The sequence below is a fragment of the Cicer arietinum genome, chromosome 3, assembly GCF_000331145.2.
Source record: "Cicer arietinum cultivar CDC Frontier isolate Library 1 chromosome 3, Cicar.CDCFrontier_v2.0, whole genome shotgun sequence".
NCBI lineage: Eukaryota > Viridiplantae > Streptophyta > Magnoliopsida > Fabales > Fabaceae > Cicer > Cicer arietinum.
The window spans coordinates 38075585-38098289 of NC_021162.2; the positions used below are offsets into that span (position 1 = coordinate 38075585).

The 22705-nt window shown below is 31.2% G+C and overlaps 3 protein-coding genes across 11 annotated transcripts; all 3 read left to right on the forward strand.

Annotated features, from left to right (window-relative positions):
- Window positions 1-407: 407 nt before the first annotated feature.
- LOC101503469 (ABC transporter A family member 8-like) lies at window positions 408-3344 on the forward strand. 3 transcript variants are annotated; one of them, XR_012162248.1, is made up of 6 exons: window positions 408-560; window positions 731-844; window positions 2037-2122; window positions 2408-2536; window positions 2648-2753; window positions 2890-3338. XR_012162248.1 is itself a non-coding variant. In XM_073365897.1 (6 exons), the coding sequence occupies exons 3-6, from the start codon at window positions 1903-1905 to the stop codon at window positions 2974-2976; spliced, it is 342 nt and encodes a 113-aa protein (XP_073221998.1). In that variant the 5' UTR covers window positions 408-560; window positions 731-844; window positions 1859-1902; the 3' UTR covers window positions 2977-3344. The 3 variants fall into 3 exon arrangements, 2 of the variants coding, with proteins under 2 accessions (XP_073221998.1, XP_073221999.1); XM_073365897.1 differs by lacking the exon at window positions 2648-2753 and adding an exon at window positions 1859-1942 and having other exon boundaries at window positions 2890-3344; XM_073365898.1 differs by having other exon boundaries at window positions 731-1942; window positions 2890-3336.
- Window positions 3345-5396: 2052 nt separating this feature from the next.
- Window positions 5397-19112, forward strand: LOC140919512 (mitochondrial import inner membrane translocase subunit TIM23-2-like). Of its 7 annotated transcripts, XR_012162135.1 has the most exons (8): window positions 5397-5955; window positions 6570-6665; window positions 6777-6917; window positions 7818-7911; window positions 8455-8511; window positions 18411-18542; window positions 18639-18724; window positions 19010-19112. XR_012162135.1 is itself a non-coding variant. In XM_073365619.1 (5 exons), the coding sequence occupies exons 2-4, from the start codon at window positions 6574-6576 to the stop codon at window positions 7846-7848; spliced, it is 264 nt and encodes an 87-aa protein (XP_073221720.1). In that variant the 5' UTR covers window positions 5400-5913; window positions 6570-6573; the 3' UTR covers window positions 7849-7911; window positions 8455-8747. The 7 variants fall into 7 exon arrangements, 4 of the variants coding, with proteins under 4 accessions (XP_073221720.1, XP_073221719.1, XP_073221717.1 ...); XR_012162137.1 differs by lacking the exons at window positions 18411-18542; window positions 18639-18724; window positions 19010-19112 and adding an exon at window positions 15593-15716 and having other exon boundaries at window positions 5400-5955; XR_012162136.1 differs by lacking the exons at window positions 18411-18542; window positions 18639-18724; window positions 19010-19112 and adding an exon at window positions 8836-9637 and having other exon boundaries at window positions 5400-5955.
- A 51-nt stretch (window positions 19113-19163) lies between these two features.
- LOC101502519 (ABC transporter A family member 7-like) lies at window positions 19164-20746 on the forward strand. The gene is made up of 5 exons (XM_073366372.1): window positions 19164-19217; window positions 19306-19434; window positions 19543-19648; window positions 19777-19865; window positions 20328-20746. Exons 1-5 carry the CDS (start codon window positions 19164-19166, stop codon window positions 20412-20414), a joined length of 465 nt encoding a protein of 154 aa, XP_073222473.1. The 3' UTR covers window positions 20415-20746.
- Window positions 20747-22705: the final 1959 nt, after the last annotated feature.

The following is a 22705-nucleotide window of genomic DNA, read 5'->3' on the forward strand; positions in this document are numbered from 1 at the left end:
AATGAGACCTTTACTTTAAAAATAATATTTTGTATTACTAAAAATTTTGTCGTACATTGTAAAGTTATTTACTTTTCATCATTAACTTTTAATAGAAATACGGAAGTGAGATTTCATTTGCTTATTTTGAATTTCACTTAAAGAGACTTTATTTTATTTTGGAGCATAAACGAATATTGATCTAATAACTGGAATATTAATTTTGCAAATAAATCAATAAATAATATTTTAGTAAATTGCATTACATTCTTTTACAAACAAAAAAAATATCAAGTAATTTTCTGACGGATCTTCAAATTATTACATGATGAACTACTTCAAAAAAAATATATTATAGTTATTTCTAAAAGAAAACTATTATTTTTAAGTAATTTTTGGATTAAAAAAATTGGGGCATTGCATTAGAGGTATTGAAGAAGTAGATGCAGTTCCTGGGAGGTGCGAGTTAATCGACGAGGAACAAGCATTTGGGGTAATAGTGGACTATGCTCGTACTCCTGATGCTTTGTCTAGATTACTTGATTCTGTAAGAGAGCTTCAACCTCGCAGGATTATAACTGGTAAGTCTGTGTTTCTCTTAATTGCTGTCGAAGAAATTAAAACAAAGCATTTTCTGCTTAAGCTTGAAATTGCATAATTATTCACACACCTGAATTTTGAAGATTTATATTGTTTGGCTGGAATCTACTTTCATTATTTTGCACGTCACATTGTATTTTTCCTTTTGAAGTGATCGGTTGTTGTGGCAAGGACGAAAGGGGGAAGAGACCCCTGATGACCAAGATAGCAACAGATAAAAGTGAAGTGACCATTGCAGGATATAGGAGGACATAAACCATCTAAGGTATGTCTTGTAACATTTAATTTTAGAAATCACACAAATTATGATATATAGCATTGTTTGTCAGATTATGATACTTCTAGGTTGTATTAGGAATAACTTTTTAGTAAAAATGGCAGAAGGTTAAACACAGCATAATGGCATACCAGAAAGTACTCCAATTAATAAATACTCAACCCATTCATTTTTGGGAATATTAGGAATGTCCAGCATGATTTCCCATCATTTGAATTTGAAAAAATAGCTGAAAATTTTCATGTTGACCTAAATAAATCATTAAATTCCCTGTTCTGTCAATTGAGCTATGTTGCAATGCTACAAAGTATTCCAATAACAATTTATCACATAAAATTGTGCACAAACATATTTCCCACTCGTCTACATGGTAGAGAAAATGCAAACAGAAAGCAAACATATGCTCTACACCATGCAGACACATGATATGCTTGTTACTGGTATGAGCTGAAAAAGCCAGCTGTTGGACAAAATTAAATAAATAAACCTGACCACGTCTTATTTTCCAAGCCAAATCTAAGTTACTGACAAGCACTGTGCATTGTGATTAGCAAGATAACATAGAGACCAGTTACAGCTAAATGCCAAACAAATTCTCTAGTTATAGACTTTTTTAATGTCTAAATCACTTCAACTAGTTACAGAAATTTTATGACATGACATTTTTTAAATAAAAAATATTAGAGTGAGAAGAACTACAATAAAGAAAAAATTTAAACCTATTAAATATTTACAAAGAAGTTTATATTCGGCAATAATTATTGTAGTCAAATTGCATCATCAATTATATTAAATGGATTTGTGCCTACAATAAGTACTAATCCCATTTAATTTTCTTTCATGCAAAAATTCCTTTTGAAATTAACATGTATTTAGCTAACAAATTATGGGCTCTTCTGTTTGTGCTACGATGTCATTTAACTAACAAATTTTATATTTAATTATATTAAATGGATTTGTGCCTATAATATAATTTACTATTACATCTAATTCTCTTCAAAGAAGTGTGGCATATGTTGAAGCCCTGGACATAAGAACTCATATGAATGGAATATATATTAACATGGGAGTATGTCCACAACATGAGTAAGCTGAAATTCCTCCAATTTTTATGTTTTTCATGAAATCAAATTTGTATCAATTGAAAGAAGTTTCTAATTTTTTCCTCTTGATACTATAGCTTGTTGTGGGAAAGCTTTGACTGGTAGAGAACACCTACTTTTTTATGGAAGACTTAAAAATCTTAAAGGTTCCGTCTTGACTCAAGTAAGTTCACTCACTAGAACTCTTACTGTTTGAAATATTAAGATTATTATCAGTGTGCTAGGAGTTTAATTAAGTTAGGAGTGTTAAGTTATACAAATTATACCTTTCAAAATATAAATAGGTGTTTAAGGTTATGGAAAGCAATGAAATTAGAAAGTTGGTATGTCATAATTCTTATGCGATATTTTAAGACAACAGTATGAAGAAGAAGAAGAACATCATTCCATATTATCATTTGGTTGTCAGGGATATTTTAACTATTTAGCTTTCATTATGTTGTTCTAGGCAGTAGAAGAATCTTGGAAGAGTTTAAACCTTTTCCATGGAGGGGTTGTTGATAAACAAGCTGGAAAATACAGTGGTGGGATGAAGAGGAGGCTTAGTGTTGCAATTTCATTAATTGGGGACCCCAAAGTTTGTGATTCTTTTCAACCCAATCTGATCATTTTTTCTTTTTCATATTTTTTTTTTTTTAAAAAAAGATGATTAAGTTTTCTTATTATGTAAATGCCAACTTAAATTTAGGTTGTTTATATGGATGAGCCAAGTACTGGATTAGACCTTGCTTCAAGAAAATGTTTATGGAATGTTACCAAGCTTGCAAAATAGGATTGTGGAATCATTCTGACAAGTATTCTCTCACTCTTTTGTCGCACTATATTCTATTTGTTGTTTATGCTTTAGATATATTAGTGACAAATATAAAGTACCAATTAAAACCATGTATATTTTGACTTATTATAGCTACTTCTGTTGTTTTGTCATAGCTAAAAGCCAGATATGGAGGAACTTATGTGTTGACAATGACAGCATCTTCGGATCGCAAGAAGAATGTAGAGAACATGGTACAATAGCTCTCTCCAAATGGCAACAAGATATACTGTCTTTCTCGAACCCAGAAAAAGAGATGGTCGAGACCAACAAAAGTTTAACCTTCTTTCTGATGCAACATTTAGGATTTGTTGGATCTTCTTCTCGTCCAAGTTCATCACCACAACCCAACGATGAAACTGATTAAGATAGTGGGGATGAGGACATTGGTAGTGATCATATTGAGTAGTATTGTTTTTATTTTGTTATATTGGTTGTATCATATACTTGGTTATTCTTAGTTTTTTTTTTGGATCATGTTTTAATTAATACTTAGTTTTGATTTGTGAACATGATATAAATTTTGTTTAGAATTATCACAATAGCTGGATCATGCTTTAATAAATATTTAGTTTTGATTTGAAAACATGATATAAATTTTGTTTTGGAGTATTACAATAGTATTTCAATTAAAGACTAATATTAAATATTTTTAAAATGTATTTATAATAATATTTTCATATATTTTTAGTTAAATTTTTATATAAATAAAAAATAAGACAAATTCGTTTAATGTGGAAATTTAAGCATGCTAATTCCTTTTTGAAAATAATTTTCATACGAAATTACCTGCGGATTTTCATGCGACAGAAATTAAAATTTGTATAGATATACCTGCAGATTTTCAGGCGAAATATATTTGTAGGAACTATACTGCAGATATTTCTCTATGAAACGTTGTAAGAAACTGCCTAAAGTTTTCTTAAATGTTCCTGCGGATTTTATTTAAGTTTCCTGCGGATTTAACCGCCGATAATTTACCTGCGGATAGTGAAATCCTCAGGTAACAGTTATCCACGAAGGTTTTACGTGGGGATAAGGTTCCGCCAGAAAATCCGCAGGTAACATGCTTTCCTGCGGAATATTTGCTTAAATCCGCAGGAACATCCGTAGGACAAATGCATATTTCTAGTAGTGTTCTTCCAATAATATTCATCATCTCAATTCTATGATAAACTGCATAAGGCAAAATAACTTTAGTAGGGTTTTCGGCAATCCTACACATATATATATTAAACTATTTTACGCTATTGTCCCGATGTGTAACAAATCCCCTTATTGGTAATGATAAACTTTAGAGTATTGAAAAATATCTTTTACGTAGCTCCAAACTTTTACCCCATTTAAAAATACATTATTAATAGTCACTTTAACTACAATTTTATTTACACTTTAATTATTGATAATTTATCAAGAGTTTGAATATGTATTACAATTTTTTTTAAGGACAACCATATGTATAAAGATTACTATGGAAGTGGAGAATGTATGGTTTAAGGGTATATAAATCACTACCAGAAAATCAGCGATTTACGGGCGGCTTTTCCTGCGGAAAAAATCCGCAGGTAATACATAAGGAGTTTCTTGCGGATCACACATATACAGAGATATTTCCTGCGGTATCGCGTTCCGCAGATAACACGATAGGTAAACTTTTCATTTGCTGCGGATGTACCTGCGACTGCTTATTCGCAGCAAACATCATCTTTTTCCTAAGGATTTTCCTGCGGATATGTTTCTATATGAATGATCCGCATCAAATTCCGCGCTAAGTTCACATTTGTTATATTTGTAGGTGATTATGTAGATATATTTCATCCCAATTTTGTTTTTATATAAATAATGTTAATTTTATAATAATAGTTGTTTGTTCTAATTTCCTCTGTCCTGGTTGCCTCTAGTTTTTGTGTCTTTAGTTTCGAGTGTCTTGATTCATAATTAAAATTGACTTGATTGTAGTTTTAATCCATCTATTTTTATCAATTGAAGAAATTGATTCATTTATTTTAAAAGTCTATTTTTTATCTATCTCATTTGTTTGTAGAAGAGCATGCTAGTTTAATGGTAATCAATAACATTATTATTTAATATATATATTAAAAATATTTTGAACTCGGCTCAACAGAAAAAAGTTTAAAATGACTTTATATTTACTCAAGATAAGATAGTAAAAAACTAAATTATCACATTAGAGAAACTACAAAATTCATGTACATTTTCTATGTGTCATATGTTCCAGTATTATGAAGGAAAATCAATTTTGTAACATCTTCTAAGTAGGGATGGAAACATAATTTGTACCTGCGGGTACCCACCCAAACCATTTAATTTGGGCGGAGAAAATCAAGTTTAATTTAGTGTGTAAGTGCTGATTTTCTCCGAAATTTTAATTTGAGGGCGGAGACAGGTTTGGCTGGTGATATACACCATGTATCCGCCCCACAAGTAATATTATAATAATTTGTAAATTTTATATAAATATAGATAGTGAATATATTTAATATTTTTTAAAATATTAAAAATTATAATGTGGATTCCCATGCCTAGTTCTAACTAACATAGTTTGAAACAATTCTAATACAATTACAATTACTATGTATTAACAACTAATTAATATGTAAACCAAAACATGCTTGCCTCTGTTTTTTACTTATTTGCAGAATAGAAAGCTTTCACAGTTTCAAGTTTCAAAACACACAAAAAGAGGCCCTGCAACATTGCGTGCCACTCACGGAATTTCACGAAACCCTAACCCTAACCCCTCTTTCAATGGCACATAACGGCTCAAACTCCGATCCCAATCCCCAAGCCCGATTCTACAACCCATACAAAGACCTCGATATTCCTATTCAAAATCTCTACAAACTCTCAACCTCACCGGAGTTTCTCTTTGACGAAGAAGCTCGCCGTAAACGCAGTTCATGGGGAGAAAATCTCACATTCTACACCGGTTGCGGTTACCTCGGTGGTTCAATCGCCGGTGTCGGATTCGTCGACGACGTTAAAGCCTTCGAGTCCAACGACACCGCGAAGCTTCAGATGACTACCTCATGTACATTGCTGCTACGTTTTTATCTAACAATAGTGAACTCTTGCTTGAGATCTTAGGTCCCAGCATTGTTGGTGGATTGTTTCTTCCTGTACTCGGTGCTCTCCCTGATGCAATGCTTATTCTCGTTACTGTAACCAAAATTCATTCATTTTATTTTTTTAAAATTTCAGTTATTAGAACTCATTCTCTTTGTTGTTCGATTCATTTTTTTTTTTTTTATAAATTGGATAGTCACAAATATTGATTTTGTAAAATTGTTGATTTTGAGGTTAATTTGGAAGCAAAGTCTGCCTTCAATTAGAATATTATTTTTTTGGGGTAAAAGTTTGAGAAAATGAAGTAATTAAAGGCAGTACATGTTTAGGTGTTAATCTTAGTAATTCAGATTTAGTTCCGAGAGATAAGTAAAGTCTAGTAAAATATTGTTTCAGGATTCGAACTCGAGTAACTATTTAAATCCAATCATTTGGTTGGATATATTCTACTATTCTAACAAAAAGAATAAAAATTTAGTTTATTTTTATTTTCTAGTAAAATTTCAGTCAAGTGAGTGCCTGAAATATATTTGGTGTCCTAATACTACATGCATGCTTCTAATTGGAACTTGATTTTACAAATGAAGTTGAATGTTGTTTTTTTTATATCTGATGTGCCATTTCATATATTGAGGAAATAAGGACAAATTAGAGCACCAACATTGATGTATCTTATGTGCAATGCCTAATTGATTTCACTGCATTTCAGGCTAATGGATCTTGAAGAGCATTCTAGAACAGAGGAAAGTGACTTTGAATTGCTCAAGAAGGCTCTTACCATTGATAACCAGAAAGATAACAAACAGTATGCAATTAGAAATCTTCACTCTTGCAATTTATAACACAATTATCAAATTTGATTTCAACACTATGCATTGCACTTTCTAACACCTTTTTCTTAATTTCCTTTGATCAGAATGGCAAATGATTCAGAGGAAACAAAGTTGATGACTAGAAACAAATGGTCTACTATAGTATATAGGCAAGGTCAGAAGCAGCTAACTCGATTATTCTTGAAAGAAGCAGAACATGCTCTGCAGTTATCAATGACATCTTGGTATCGTTCTTTATTCTATTTCCTATTTGCTGTTTCTTAATCTATGACATCTTGTGGATTCTAAAATATGAGAAATTCATCTCTCTAATCTTAGAAACACTTTGAAAACTTGAAGCATTAAGGATGGATATATGGTTATTTCCGTTGATTGTTCATATAACTTGAGATATTGGTTGTTTATTTTAATCTCTCTGCACTATGTTAATTAGTGAGAAGAACCATCATAGTTAGAGCATTAGTATCCTTAATCTGCATATGAAGTGTTTGCAAAATGTCCTAAGTAAGCAGAGGTACTTTATTATGCATGAAGGTGGTAAATAGTAGCATTGCGGAAATGAACTTTTGCATCTCAACATTGTTAGATGCTCTTTGATAAAACGAGAAGCTTCTGTTAGCCCGAAAGTAATCCTTACTTGGCCTTACCGTTGAGGTGTTTGTTAACATGAGCTTGAAATTTGACTTGAGATCATGCTTCTTGTTAGTTATAGCTGCAATTTTCTTGATTTCATTGTTCTATCAATAATGGGATGTGATATGAGTACAGGAAATATAAGATATAAGTTATTTTATAATTTTATTTGAGAGTATACTATTTTTTGTTAATTTTCTATCTAATATTTTTAATGTCTTTTTTATATACTTTGATTTAATGTTGCAGCTCTGTTTTTTTTTTATTATTTAAAAATTATTGTTGGTGTTTAATTTGAATTTTGCATAGAAGATACTTTCAGATACTTTTGTTTTCATGTGAGTATTTGATAATTGACACCAGTTCTATATTGTATTTCTTTGTGCTTTGAGTGATTGACTTGATAAACAGCCATGGTGTTCATTGTGCTTTCACCATATAAGCTTATTTTAGTTAGTCATGGAGTCACCCACATCTCATGTTTGCTGCAGTGGAGAGGCAACTAGAGCAATTCCAAAATGATTGTGATGGTGATGAACAAAAGGAAAAGCCTTCTGCTTCAGGAATTGACTTAGTTTTGTACATGTTTGTTTTAAACTTGATGACATCTGATATTTTGCTTTATTACCATATATTGTTCATAAATCTTGTAAAACTTTGATAAAATGTCTTTCATGGATCCCTTATTTGATAGATGCTTTATTTCACTTAAACATTTCAAGTATATTTACTTGGGCTTGTATACTTTTATCATTGTTAATGATTTATTATGGTTAGGAGTTTGAAGGTGGAATCTTGGCTATTAGTATGCCTAGCAGTGGTATTGGAATCTGCACTTTATTTTTTCCATTCTGCATCAAATCCATGAGTGTAAAATATGGCCAGCACTATTATTTTAATTGTAATGATCTATTAGAGCTATACATTCATAGAGTAGATTGTAAATTTGAAACATTATTTGAGCTTTACATCATTTGGTTTCACTGAATGACTATTTAAGACTTCTGAGTCACATTCTTGTGAAACAAAAAATTGAGCAATCCTTACTTTTATCTATTATACATGTTTTAATTGATATACTTGAAAGAAGTCTTATGGTTTAAAGCTTGCATTGATATTTGACTCCAGGAGCGATTCGTAAAAAGAAGACAACATCTTGTGGATCCCAATTCTTCCACCTTGAAGGTATGTTTGGTGTAGATTTTTTTGTTTAGCATTAGGAATTGACTTGGTTGTCTTTTTTATTATTACTTGGTACTGCATTACTCTGTTAACTTAAGCAGTTAAGCTTTGTAACTTATTTTTCTGCAACTATAATGGTGGGTGCAAGTTTTTGAAATACTCTCAGGCTACTTACATTCTCGTTCATGTAATATTAACTGTTTATGAAATATAATAATTTATGATATTATTTTTTTCAATGCCTTGGTTCCCCACGGATTGAAAACCGTTTTCGTAGATTACGGCAATGATTTTTTTATGTTAAGCAACGGTTTTTGCGCGTTGCAGTAGGACAAAAATGTTGTAAATGCCTTCGCAAACTCAGATCAATGTCAGACGCCTTGAAAACTTGCTCCAAATGGATTTAAAACACAAAACTTCACAACACATTCAAGATATTGAGATAGAAGGCATGCAAAACACAACATTACAGAGAGAAAGAGTTGAGGAAATAAATGAAGAAAGATGGTGTGATGGTTGCTATTTATAGTTAGTCTCCAACAAATTCTCTTAGCAAAGTTCGACAAATGCTAAGCTATTTTGCCTTTCATAAAGTTTCTGCCTCCCATTCTAGCCAATCAACAAATTAAGACCATGAGTCTTGGCCTAGCCCAAGCTTGACATGTGGTCTAAGTAGGTGATGGACCTCCTTGCAGCACACAAATTCGCTCGATAATTTAGGACTCACTATCCTATTTTTTCGTATAGCCATTTCAGATTATCTTAAGCATTTTTCCTAAATTAAATAGACAACTTTTCTTTAGTACCTAGTTTTCTTCTTTTGATGAACTTACATGATTTAAACGAAAAACTTCCCAACAACGAAAATCCAATTAACTCTATCATCTGAACTTCTCCATTTACTTTTATTGCTTTGTTTACCCAATGAGTAATATTACATAGCTTTCCTCTGACCTAAGGTTAATGTGTTCATTGAGTAGTCACTTCTTTAAACCAAACGTACAACACAAACGCATAAGTAAAGCAAAATAAGAATACTAAATTTGGGCATCTAAAACTACAAAAAATTTGAGTCAATGAGGGATTAATTTCATAACCACGCACTTAAATTTCTCAAAACCACTAGGAGCATAAAACACTCAAATTGTAACATTTACATTTCAAATACAAAAGACACTGAATAACATATACAAAGTTAAAGCCTACCAACATACACTACTAGAATTTAGCGTTTTTCCTGCGGTATTTCCTGCGAAAATATATCCCCAGATATCCATTTCCGCAGGTAAAACGGCAGGTACATTTTTCTTTTGCAATGGATTAATATAGTTCCGTAGGAAACATCCGAAAACAAATTCCGCAGCAAAAGCACTAAGTTTTAATTTTATATAAATAAAATAGAATGAATTTTTAAACAAATTATCATAATCGGCACCCTCTCGAACTCGTCTTGATTTATAAGAAAAATTCCATTTTGATTGTGTATAGGATTTCTCCCGAAATTCTATAGTACTATCAAATGTGTATTGGTACTATGAATATTTTGACTTTGTTTTATTCATATAAGATGAATGCAATGTGTATTTTGTGATTTTTTTACTTATATTAAATTAATTATTTTATTTTTTACTCTATTTTAAAATTATTTCAACACATGAAACATACAAATTTTATAGTAATAAATTTAAAATATAATCAAACTCGCTAATAGATATTTATTTAATTATTAATAATGTAATTTAATAATAACAAAATATATTAATTTTTAAATGTATGAGTTCTAAAAAAAAAAGAAGTTATTATATTTGATAGCAAAAAAGTGAAGTTGTTTAATTTTATCTGTACCTTCTAAAATTATTCAATGTTTTAAAATAGAAAATATGTAAAAAAAAATCTAATCTTATACGTTCAAGTTAATCATGTATTCAAAAATCTAATCTTATACAAGTTAATCATGTATTCAACCTCGCCGCCACCAAACCTAATCCTAGAACTATTTGCTCAATCTCGCTGCCACCAAACCTAATCCTAGAACTATTTGCTCAATCTCGCTGCCACCAAACCTAATGACATAACAATTTGCTCAACCTCGCCGCCACCAAACCTCAAACTTGCCGCCATCGCATCTCAACCATAGTCACCACCGTCACACCTCGCCACCATCGCCACCACCATCACAACATTCTTGACCTTCAGCGCCTCGGATTTCTCGTGAATGAGCCTCGATTCTACTTCGACCTTCAGCGTCGTTCAGATTTCTCGTGAAGTAAAATGATTTTCGTGAACTATAGTGAGTTAGGGTTTTGATTTTCTTCCGATTTAGGTTTTTTCATCTGATTCAATGTTTTTGTGTTTTGTTTTTTTGAACATTTTCAATTTGCAAATTGCTTTAGTTGCAGATACGGTGTTTTTATGTGATTTCTATTGTCAAGTTGAAGAAGCCAAAGAGTTTTGATGTAACACCTCGATTTTTAACAGCGCAAGTGTATTTTTTTTTTCAAAACAAATTCATAAAAACAAAGAAATAAAGAAGAAAATACTTTTGGATAAATATTTAAGTCGTAACATAACGACAAAGTCAACAAATATTTACAAGCAGCGGAATAGTTTTTGAAATCACAATCCAAAGTATTCAAACATCAAAATACACCGGGGCTATGAGGTCTATCAGACATAACTCATACCCTTGGGGTATTCTCGGCAGACACCTGTACAAAAGCACTGCCCCAAGAATTTTAACTCCCCACATCACATCAAAAAGTGGTACATAGAACCCATCAAAATAAAATGTCAAACTAACAATATTGGTATAGGTACAGTCTTCCAAATTAAAATAAACACAATCCAACAAGAAAGACATATAGTCCCTATACGTCAACCTAATCTGATCATTCTACAAAAACTATACATCTCGAGTGATCTTCATGTGCCCCGCAAGATCCTCCTAACACAGCTCCAGTCAGGTGTGTCCAACTACATTCTCATCCACAGGGTACTAACCGGTGGGATGGTCCTGGTTCTCATCTGAGGGCAAAACCCAGATTTCCACAATAGTTGTAAAGGGTCACCAACCGAAATTAACAATTAACACATAACATTTAAGTTTTTAAATGCACAAAATAACCTTTCAACTTAGGATGCACCTTAAAAGGGGTTTCCATATGCCAAACATGCATAAACAAGGTTGAAAAATGAAGTTTTTAACAAAACTGCAATGTTGTATTCGAATACAGCATCTCTGTATTCGAATACAAGGTTGTTTCAGCAGTCAGCAGCAAAAACAACATGTATGTATTCGAATACAGCCTTCTATATTCGACTACACAGTAAGTCAGTAGCAAAACAACATGTCTGTATTCGAATACAACAGTCTGTATTCGACTACACAGTAAGTCAGTAGCAAAACAACATGTCTGTATTCGAATACAACAGTCTGTATTCGACTACACAGTAAGTCAGTAGCAAAACAACATGTCTGTATTCGAATACAACAGTCTGTATTCGACTACACAGTAAGTCAGTAGCAAAACAACATGTCTGTATTCGAATACAACAGTCTGTATTCGACTACACAGTAAGTCAGTAGCAAAACAACATGTCTGTATTCGAATACAACAGTCTGTATTCGACTACACAGTAAGTCAGTAGCAAAACAACATGTCTGTATTCGAATACAACAGTCTGTATTCGACTACACAGTAAGTTCGTGGCAAAAATAACATGACTGTATTCGAATACAGCTTTCTGTATTCGAATACACATCAGACAGCAGCAGGAAAATAGCAAAATTTAGCTTTTTAAAGGGTTTCAAAATCAATCAACACTTACATACAAACCCAAACAATCACACTTAGCAATTATAGCACAATCACCATGACGATTTGAGTTTTGAAATGGTTTTGCAATCAGTCACACTTTCACACAAACCCAAAACATTCACACTTGACAATTATAACACAATCACCATGACAACTTGAGTTCAAACACTCAATCATAATCTTGAATCAAACACGACTCGCGTGCCAAGGACCCTAATGCAATGCGTATGTGCCAAAATGCATGGACTCGGAATTCCAAACCAAAACCCTCCTCGAAGGGCCGTAAATCATAATTGTACCGCCTATCACAGGCCGAAGTACTAAATTACCGAGGTGCTACCTACCACGGGTCAACATGATTTACTAAACACGTGCAGTCTATCGCAGACCTTACCTGACGCGACAATCCCCACAAGAATAAGATGAACCAGCAAATCACATGGAATCATCTCGTGGCCCATCCGGTCACCACTATCATCATGGCCCATTCGGTCGCCATGTACTATGAAATGCATGAGCATATTCTAACTCTATCCACGACAATCGTTGAGTAAATGCAGATATTAAAATATTCCTCATTTTTAATACTCATTTAACTCTAACAATTTTCACGACAATCATTAAGTAAACATATATATTAAAAGATTCCACATTTTTAATACTCGTTTAACTCTAACAATTTTGACGACAATCATTAAGTAAATGCAGATATTAAAAGATTCCCCATTTTTAATACCCATTTAACTCTAACAATTCGAACGACAATCATTAAGTAAATGTAGATATTAAAAGATTCCCCATTTTTAATACCCATTCAACTCTAACAATTTGGACGACAATCATTAAGTAAATGCAAATATTAAAAGATTTCCCATTTTTAATACCCATTTAACTCTAACAATTCGGACGACAATCATTAAGTAAATGCATATATTAAAAGATTCCCCATTTTTAATACCCATTTAACTCTAACAATTTGGACGACAATCATTAAGTAAATGCAAATATTAAAAGATTTCCCATTTTTAATACCCATTTAACTCTAACAATTCGGACGATAATCATTAAGTAAATGCAGATATTAAAAGATTCCCCATTTTTAATACCCATTTAACTCTAACAATTCAGACGACAATCATTAAGTAAATGCAGATATTAAAAGATTCTCCATTTTTAATACCCATTTAACTCTAACAATTCGGACGACAATCATTAAGTAAATGCAGATATTAAAAGATTCCTCATTTTTAATACACATTTAACTCTAACAATTCGGACGACAATCATTAAGTAAATGCAGATATTAAAAGATTCCCCATTTTTAATACCCATTTAACTCTAACAATTCTCACTACAAACATTAAGTAAACAAAGATATTAAAAGATTCCCCATTTTTAATACTCGTTTAACTCTAATGATTTTCACGACAAACATTAAGTAAACAGAAATATTAAAAGATTCCCCATTTTTAATACTCGTTTAACTCTAATGATTTTCAAATTCCACACAGAACATACTCATAGATATTCTCAAATTCAATCCACACTTCACACCAAATCACATCAATTCATTTTCCTCAAAACTACACATAAATGAGTTAAATTCATTTTCCATGAAACACTCATCAATATCACCAAAACTAAACTCTAAAATTTCACCCATAAAAACATTAAATTCATTTTCCCCAAATCAACACTTCAACGCTAACAAATTTCATTTCCACACAACCACAAATAAGTCCCTAAATGCAAACTAAGAGTTTGGAAGGAGCTCTTACCTTTACGATATCTCTAACACGCGATTACGGTACCGTAATTAATTCCGGTAAAATCTCCGTTCGCTTTTCGTTTTCGTTTCTGTTTCTGTTTTCCTTTGTTTTTCCTTTCTTTCTTTTTCCTTCCTTTCTTTTTCCTTCCTTTCCTTTTCTTTATTTTCCTTTTCCTTTCCTTTTCATATATATATATATATATATATATATATATTATAACTTAACAAATATCTAAAATTATCTAGATATTTATCAAAATTACCATTTCACCCATAACCTCTCAAACCATTTGATAAAAATATCTACTGTCATCGCAACTCAATTGACAAATACAATTTTCAGCAACCCAAGATATTTTTAACAAAATTGCCCGATATTAAATTCTTCGTAACATAAATAAATTATTCTTCGACAAAAGATTCACCGTACTTAATCTAATTTATTTATCGTCGAATAATTTTAATTGGGGCATCAAAAGATATTTTTGGGAATTAAACTCACAAAATATCAAAAACTTGGCTAAAAAGCCTCAGAGTTCAATACCAAAATACACTAAAATATATAAATTAGGATTTAAAACTTTGGGTCTTACATTTGACATTGCCTCCATTGCTACATGCTACCTGCCAAAAAGGGGTTGGTTTTGTTTGAAACATGTTTAGGGCTTCTAGGTTATATTTCTTAAGAATATAATTGACAGATGGAATTACTAAACTGTTGAAAAAGCCGAAATATTCAAAGTATATAGCACAATATTGTATATGCTCTATTTGTATGTGCTTATATGTTTATAGGACCTATTTATTTTCGTTATTTTTAGTATATGATCACACTTGAATAAATTATGTCTGGCTATTACTAATGAACTTAGCTTGATCTTTTAATTTATGCTAGAAAGAGGGTCGGGGGATTAAAATTGGAGAAGTTACCAGACTTGCATGCATTGAATATCACATGTTTGATTTTAACAGTTTTTTTAAGATATAATTTGTGATGACATTTTTTAATTGATTTGTGTGGCCAAAACTAAGTGTGGTTAGAGTTATTTTTTTCTATTTTGTATTGTGTTTCTTTTGCATTTCACTTTTGCTTATTTCTTGAAGTCTTAACTATTAAGTCTCAATACTTTAGTTAGTAGAGAGACTTTTGTTAGTAGAATGTGTCTCAAATCTTCCTTTCCTTGATTTGTCTGTGATGTGAAGTAATATAATACCTTTTCTTATGAGTGTTCTAATTTTTAGGGTTTAGGGATGATGCATCAAATCTTTTCTGCTATAGTTCTTACTCCAACTCTATCTCTAATGTTGTAATTCCTAATCCTAACTCATCTTGTATTTCTACACCTCCAACGCAACATTCACAAGGACACACGACTCTAAAAATATATAAGCGATTTTTCTAATGACACAAGGACAAAAAAATAGGGGAGAAAAGGATTCCAATTTTTTATTTTGTGATTCTACTAAGAAGCTTCTGTTTCTGTGTTGCTTTCATCAGGTAATATTAAAACCATGGAAAATTAATGGATGAAAAGTGAGCACTAGTCATAGCAGAGTTCCCCAGCCTCCTGCTCGATGAAAAGTTCTATCTTTATTTATTTTTATTGACGTAAGGGATATGTATTAAAGGTGAACACTGCAGCAAAATATCCAAATAGAAACTGTCAATGCATTTAAATTTTCAACTTAGGAGAAAAATTTAAAGAGAACAAATTGATTATGTTCATCTTTGATATTCAAAGTTTTGCTACTCCGTTTAGAAAGTCAGCCATATTAATTAATCGTCGTTGTGCTACCCCAAATGTAATTAATGTTCACATTCATTAATAAGATGTAGTTGAGTATGTTTTTATTAGCTCATTTAACTTCTAGTCTAATATTTTTTATGGTTGAGTATGTTTTGTACCTGTTGCTAAGCCTTGTTGCTTTCCTAAAGATTCATTTTAGTAGAAATTTCCATTATGTTTGTTTTTGTTGCATATTAGTGGACCTATCAGGTATGTCTTTGATGTCACCACTAGAAATCAACATAGTACATCGTATTAAAACTCACCGATTTCATGATTTGACTCTTGGCAGAGGACATGCCAAGTATGTTGACAACTACCCTGAGTACAGAAAAATGCATGGGAATGTGACAAAGCATGTAACTTTGGTAACATAAATGAGCAAGATAGTTGAAGAGTGAAAACTTATGTTAGTTTCACAAACAAAATAAGAGTTGGCTTGCAATGGAGGGCAATGAGTTGCTTTTGAGGTATATAATGTAGTCTTAATTATTTTAATTCTCCTTTGCCTTTTCTCCAAATTCAGAAGTTGAGCATCGAATAAACTAAGAAACTTTCTTTACTAATACCAATGATAATGTTGAGATATATTATCTCAACAGTTAGTAATGCCTCTAGGGGTTTGTTAATTGCATGTTGTCTAATTTCTGGAATAGTATTAAATTAATTATATGATTTTATTATATCTATTTATTATATCCCCACTAGTAAAAAAGCACTTTGGAGACAATAGAAAAAACGAGAAAATTCTTTCAACCTGTGCAATGTTTACTGTGACTTATTTTTCGTGTGCACATGATACTTGTTGTAGCATTTCATGGGGTTAGTTCTGGGCAAATAGAAAACATACAGTGATATTTTCATCTTGGTGCTGATATTTATTTGAAAAGATAAGGTATCCTTGTAATTTTGTTTTGTCTTCATAAGCTCTATACTGTTCACAGAAATTAGTACTTTCATGGGTTATATGAGTTATCGTAGTCACTCTGTTCTCACTTAGCCCTTTCCTTTTAGTGTTGAACTTCTTACTCGCATTTGAATTTCCAACAATATACGAACTTAGGACAAGGAACCACAACTAGGGATGGGAATAGGCTAGGCCGTCCGTCAGGGGCCTATGGCCTGGCCTACTTATGGTCTGGCCTAGCCTGACCTATTTAATAAAAAGGCTAGGCTCAGGCCATTTTTAAAGCCTATTTATTTAAATAGATCAGGCTCAGGCTTATAAAAAAGCCTATTAGGCATGACAGGCCGACCTATATATATTTTATTATTTATTAATATTATTTATTATTATTATTATTATTATTATTATTATAAATTATATTATTTCCTATTTTAAATTTTATCAATTAAGAAATTACTCAGTAATCATTCCATATTCAGTAGCATTCCATATTTGGTAGTCATTTCATATTTGGTAGTTGGTCAATTAGTCAATGACTCAGTAGTCTTCCATATTTGTTTAAGAGGTAATAATAAGTGTGTTTGTTTCAAAAAAAAAAATCTATTATTTAACACAAAAAATTAGTTTTTAGGGTTTAAAGGATGTTTGTTTCATATTTTTTTAAAAATGATTTTAAATAGGCTTTTAAATAGGCTTCCAGACCAGGCCAAACTTTTAAAAAGGCCAGGCCAGGCCGAAAAAAAAGTCTATGATAGGTCGTAGGCCAAGCTTAGGCCTAAAAAATAAATCGTAGGCCAGGCTCGGGGCTTTCAAAGTCTGGCCTAGCCTGACCTATTCCCACCCCTAACCACAACAAACTATAAGAATAAACAAATTCTTTAATAAAATCCACAATTAGTTTCACTTCACTAATAATCCATGTTAAAAACAATAAACTATTTGTTATGTGAAGCAGTCTTATTTTTATCCTCAGTCCTCACATAAAAATGCAATTATATTTATCCCTGTTAATTGTTGTTATATGGATTGGTAACAGTTTAAAAATGATAAAGTTAAAGTTTTGGTTGATAAGTTGTTTTTCAAGTGCAAGAGTCAGAAGTTAATGCAACAATTGAAGATGACCCCATTGATAACTTACAAGTAGATTCAGTTTATGGTGAAGAAGTTAATTTGCATGTGATGCAAGATGATGAGGATGAAGAAGATGATTCCTGTGACAATGGTGAATATGAAGATCAAGAGGAAGATGGTTCTATTGAATAGTATTTGTTAGCTCTTTATTGATAATGTGTTTGATTTAACATCTGTAGTATTGAAAAAGGATTTGGTAGATTTAATAAAAAAGGAATTGGTAAATCTTTACTTCATATGCTTATTTTTTTATTAGAAGTATAAATAGTGTAACATAATGCTTATTTTTTACTCATTGCAACCTAACGTTTGTCTCTTGTTCATAAATCTCAACAATTAAAGCATATACATGACCGGGGTTGAGCCCACATTGTAGTGTTTTCATTCTACACAAGACGGGTCAATATTCTAAATTATTCAACTAACAACATCTATTTTTTTACCTATATATCTCGTATAGAATGTATAACCTACTTTTTCATCTTTTGCAGTCAATTATGAAGCGAACTAAAAGGTCAACAAAGAAGAGAGTTGTAAAGAAGTGTGGCATATGTTGAAGGCCTGGACATAAGAACTCATATGAATGGAATATATACTAACATGGGAGTATGTCCACAACATGAGTAAGCTGAAATTCCTCCAATTTTTATGTTTTTCATGAAATCAAATTTGTATCAATTCAAAGAAGTTTCTAATTTTTTTTCCTCATGATACTATAGCTTGTTGTGAGAAAGCTTTGACTGGTAGAGAGCACCTACTTTTTTATAGAAGACTTAAAAATCTTAAAGGTTCAGTCTTGACTCAAGTAAGTTCACTCACTGGAACTCTTACTGTTTGAAATATTAAGATTATTATCAGTGTGTTAGGAGTTTAATTATGTTAGGAGTGTTAAGTTATACAAATTCTACCTTTCAAAATATAAATAGGTGTTTAAGGTTATTGAAAGCAATGAAATTAGAAAGTTGGTATGTCATAATTCTTATGCGATATTTTAAGACAACGGTGTGAAGAAGAAGAAGAACATCACCCCATATTATCATTTGTGTGTCAAGGATATTTTAACTATTTAGCTTTCATTATGTTGTTCTAGGTAGTAGAAGAATCTTTGACGAGTTTAAACCTTTTCCATGGAGGGGTTGCTGATAAACAAGCTGGAAAATACAGTGGTGGGGTGAAGAGGAGGCTTAGTGTTGACAAATTCTACCTTTCAAAATATAAATAGGTGTTTAAGGTTATTGAAAGCAATGAAATTAGAAAGTTGGTATGTCATAATTCTTATGCGATATTTTAAGACAACGGTGTGAAGAAGAAGAAGAACATCACCCCATATTATCATTTGTGTGTCAAGGATATTTTAACTATTTAGCTTTCATTATGTTGTTCTAGGTAGTAGAAGAATCTTTGACGAGTTTAAACCTTTTCCATGGAGGGGTTGCTGATAAACAAGCTGGAAAATACAGTGGTGGGGTGAAGAGGAGGCTTAGTGTTGCAATTTCATTAATTGGGGACCCCAAAGTTTGTTATTCTTTTCAACCCAGTCTGATCATTTTTTCTTTTTCATATTTAGAAAAATAAAAAGATGATTCAAGTTTTCTTATTATGTAAATGCCAATTCAAATTTAGGTTGTTTATATGGATGAGCCAAGTACTAGATTAGACCATGCTTCAAGAAAATGTTTATGGAATGTTATCAAGCTTGCAAAACAGGATCGCGCAATCATTCTGACAAGTATTCTCTTGCTCTTTCATGGATTTTGTCGCACTATATTCTACTTGTTGTTTATGCTTTAGATATATTAGCTAGCCTGTGTTATATTTGATTCCATAACATGATAAAACTTGATTTTATGCTTTCAGCACATTCTATGGAAGAGGTGGAGGCCTTATGCGATCGATTAGGAGTATTTGTAAATGGTAACTTGCAGTGCATCGGAAATCCAAATGAGGTACTTGCTCAAGTGATATGCTTTAATCAAAGTGTATTTCAAAATGAAACTATTAAATGGGTTTGCCCATAAACTATTATTTTACTAATCCGGATTCCCAAATTGCATGCATTTATGCAGTCAGCAGCTCAATATCATCAGATCTTGATTGAACGACTCAGATTTTGAGTTCACTAAAATGGTTTTAAAAGTATTTGGAATGCTCACTCAAATTTGAGCTAATCGGTAAAGATCGAACTATGTTGTACTGACTGCGGGAATGAAAGAATCCTTAACTGCACGGTATCAGTAAGGTTATTTATCAGCATTTATATGGTTAATGTATGTAGGTTTGAATGCAACTTTAAAACTCCAAGCTGCATACACTTGTACCGTGTTTTCAATTTAGTGACAAATATAAAGTGCCAATTTAAACCATGTATATTTTGACTTATTATAGCTATTTCTGTTGTTTTGTCATAGCTAAAAGTCAGATATGGAGGAACTTATGTGTTGACAATGACAACATCTTCAGATCGCGAGAAGAATGTAGAGAACATGGTACGATAGCTCTCTCCAAATGCCAATAAGATATACCGTCTTTCTGGAACTCAGAAAAAGAGATGGTCGAGACCAACAAAAGTTTAACCTTTCTGATGCAACATTTAGGACTTATTGGATCTTCTTCTCGTCCAAGTTCATCACCACAACTCAACGATGAAACTGATTAAGATAGTGGGGATGAGGACATTGGTAGTGATCATATTGAGTAGTATTTGTTTTTATTTTGTTAAATTGGTTGTATCATGTACTTGGTTATACTTAATTTTTTTTTTTGGATCATGTTTTAATTAATATTTAGTTCTGATTTGTGAACATGATATAAATTTTGTTTAGAATTATCACAATAGTTGGATCATGCTTTAATAAATATTTAGTTTTGATTTGAAAACATGATATAAATTTTGTTTTGGATTATTGCAATAGTATTTCAATTAAAGATTAATATTAAATATTTTAAAAATGTATTTATAATAATATTTTCATATATTTTAGTTAAAATTTTTATATAAATAAAAAATCAGACAAATTCGTTTAATGTGGAAATTTAAGCATGCGGATTTCTTATTGAAAATAATTTTGATACGAAATTACCTGCGGATTTTCATGCGAAACATATTATTGGTGCAAAATTTCGTATGGATATACCTGCAAATTTTCATGCGAAATATATTTGTAGAAACTGTACTGCAGATATTTCTGCATGAAAAGTCGTAAGAAAATGCCTAAAGTTTTCTTAAACGTTGCTGCGGATTTTATTTAAGTTTCCTACGAATTTAGCCGCAGGTAATTTACCTGCAGATAGTGAAATCCTCAGGTAACAATTATCCACGAAGGTTTTACGTGGGGATAAGGTTCCGTTGGGAAATTCGCAGGTAACATGCTTTCCTGCGGAATATTTGCTTAAATCCAGAGGAAAAACGCAGAATTCTAGTAGTGATATACAAAGTTTCAAATACAAAAAGACACTGAATAACATAATCTCATAACATTTTTTAATCTTTTAATAGCTCGCAATAATGGAGTGTGTTTGTTTAAACTTAAATAAAATGATTTTTAGTTTAAAAAATTTAGAGATTATTTTGTTGAGCTTTGTTTAAAAATAATTTTTTTTTTTATTTTCGTTTGTTTACTATCATAAAAATGATTTTTTTTAAATGATTTTAATATGTTTGGATACAATTTTATAAAAGTATAAAATTACTATAAAAGACGCTACTTTTCTAATTATCATTTCTTAGACACATTTCAAAATTGATTAATGTTTTTTTAGTACTAATCAAAAAACAATAAATAAACGTACAAAAGCAAAAAAAAAAAATATCGTATCAAAATATAAATAATGTAAAAATAAAATGATTTAAATAAAAGACATAGAAACAACAAAAATACAATGTGGAGAAATTGAAATGGAAAAGAAAACTTGTTGAAAACCTATATATAGTCTCATAGAAATAGAAAAACGGTGACAATTGATTGCGTGAAACTGATGCGTAGTATGGAAAAAACTATAGAATAAAATGATGGAGGACAATTTTAGATTTTCTAAAAGGGTAAAAGATTAAAGATAATTACAAGGAGCTAAGGCGATTTTCCGAAAGGATTTTGTGGCATCTTTCTCTCTCATCTATCACAAGGAGAAAAAGTGAGAAGTTATTATTTTTAACTTTTCATATTTAGCCAAAAAAAACAATTTTTTTAACAAAATAATTTTTCAAAAATCTAAAACAAATACATTTCGAACAATCAAAAATGATTTTAATTTAAAAAAATAGATTTTTTCATAAAAAAAATCTGAAACAAACGCACTAATATCAAAACCTAAAAAAATAATTTTCAAATATACAAAGGACACCAATTAATGTATTAAAATTTAAAGATAACATAGACACACAACAAAAATATATTGAAAACAAAGCATATGCTTGAGGAACTCTGGAATCACATTAAAAAAAGAATGGGTACTCGGAGATAAATTTTAAGCCTATGTGGTATAACTATTGTAGAGGGTGTAGCCTTGCTATCAAGAAAAAAAAAAACCATACATATCTTAAATATATTTTGTTAAAGCTTCTTTCTGTATAATGTTATGGGTCTAAGACACTTATACGCCTCATATACACCTTTAAAGAAAAATAAATAGAGAAAATAATTTTACAGATGCGATATAATGGTGATGTTATAAAAAGAAATCGATAGAAATAAATAGATGTGAGAAATAAATAGGTGTTGAATCACACGAAAAATATAGATATCCAAATATTACTACGTACTCAACAGTAAAATGCATTTACTTTTTA

Coding starts and splice junctions, on each gene's coding strand:
- LOC101503469 (XM_073365897.1), top strand. CDS start 1,903: ATGGAATATATATTAACATGGGAGTATGTCCACAACATGA. Junction 2,123..2,407: donor AAGGTTCCGTCTTGACTCAA/GTAAGTTCACTC, acceptor ATGTTGTTCTAG/GCAGTAGAAGAATCTTGGAA. Junction 2,537..2,889: donor CATTAATTGGGGACCCCAAA/GTTTGTGATTCT, acceptor GTTTTGTCATAG/CTAAAAGCCAGATATGGAGG.
- LOC140919512 (XM_073365616.1), top strand. CDS start 5,933: ATGCAATGCTTATTCTCGTTACT. Junction 5,956..6,569: donor CAATGCTTATTCTCGTTACT/GTAACCAAAATT, acceptor ACTGCATTTCAG/GCTAATGGATCTTGAAGAGC. Junction 6,666..6,776: donor AACCAGAAAGATAACAAACA/GTATGCAATTAG, acceptor TCCTTTGATCAG/AATGGCAAATGATTCAGAGG.
- LOC101502519 (XM_073366372.1), top strand. CDS start 19,164: ATGAAATTAGAAAGTTGGTATGTCATAATTCTTATGCGATATTTTAAG. Junction 19,218..19,305: donor TGCGATATTTTAAGACAACG/GTGTGAAGAAGA, acceptor ATGTTGTTCTAG/GTAGTAGAAGAATCTTTGAC. Junction 19,649..19,776: donor TCGCGCAATCATTCTGACAA/GTATTCTCTTGC, acceptor TTATGCTTTCAG/CACATTCTATGGAAGAGGTG.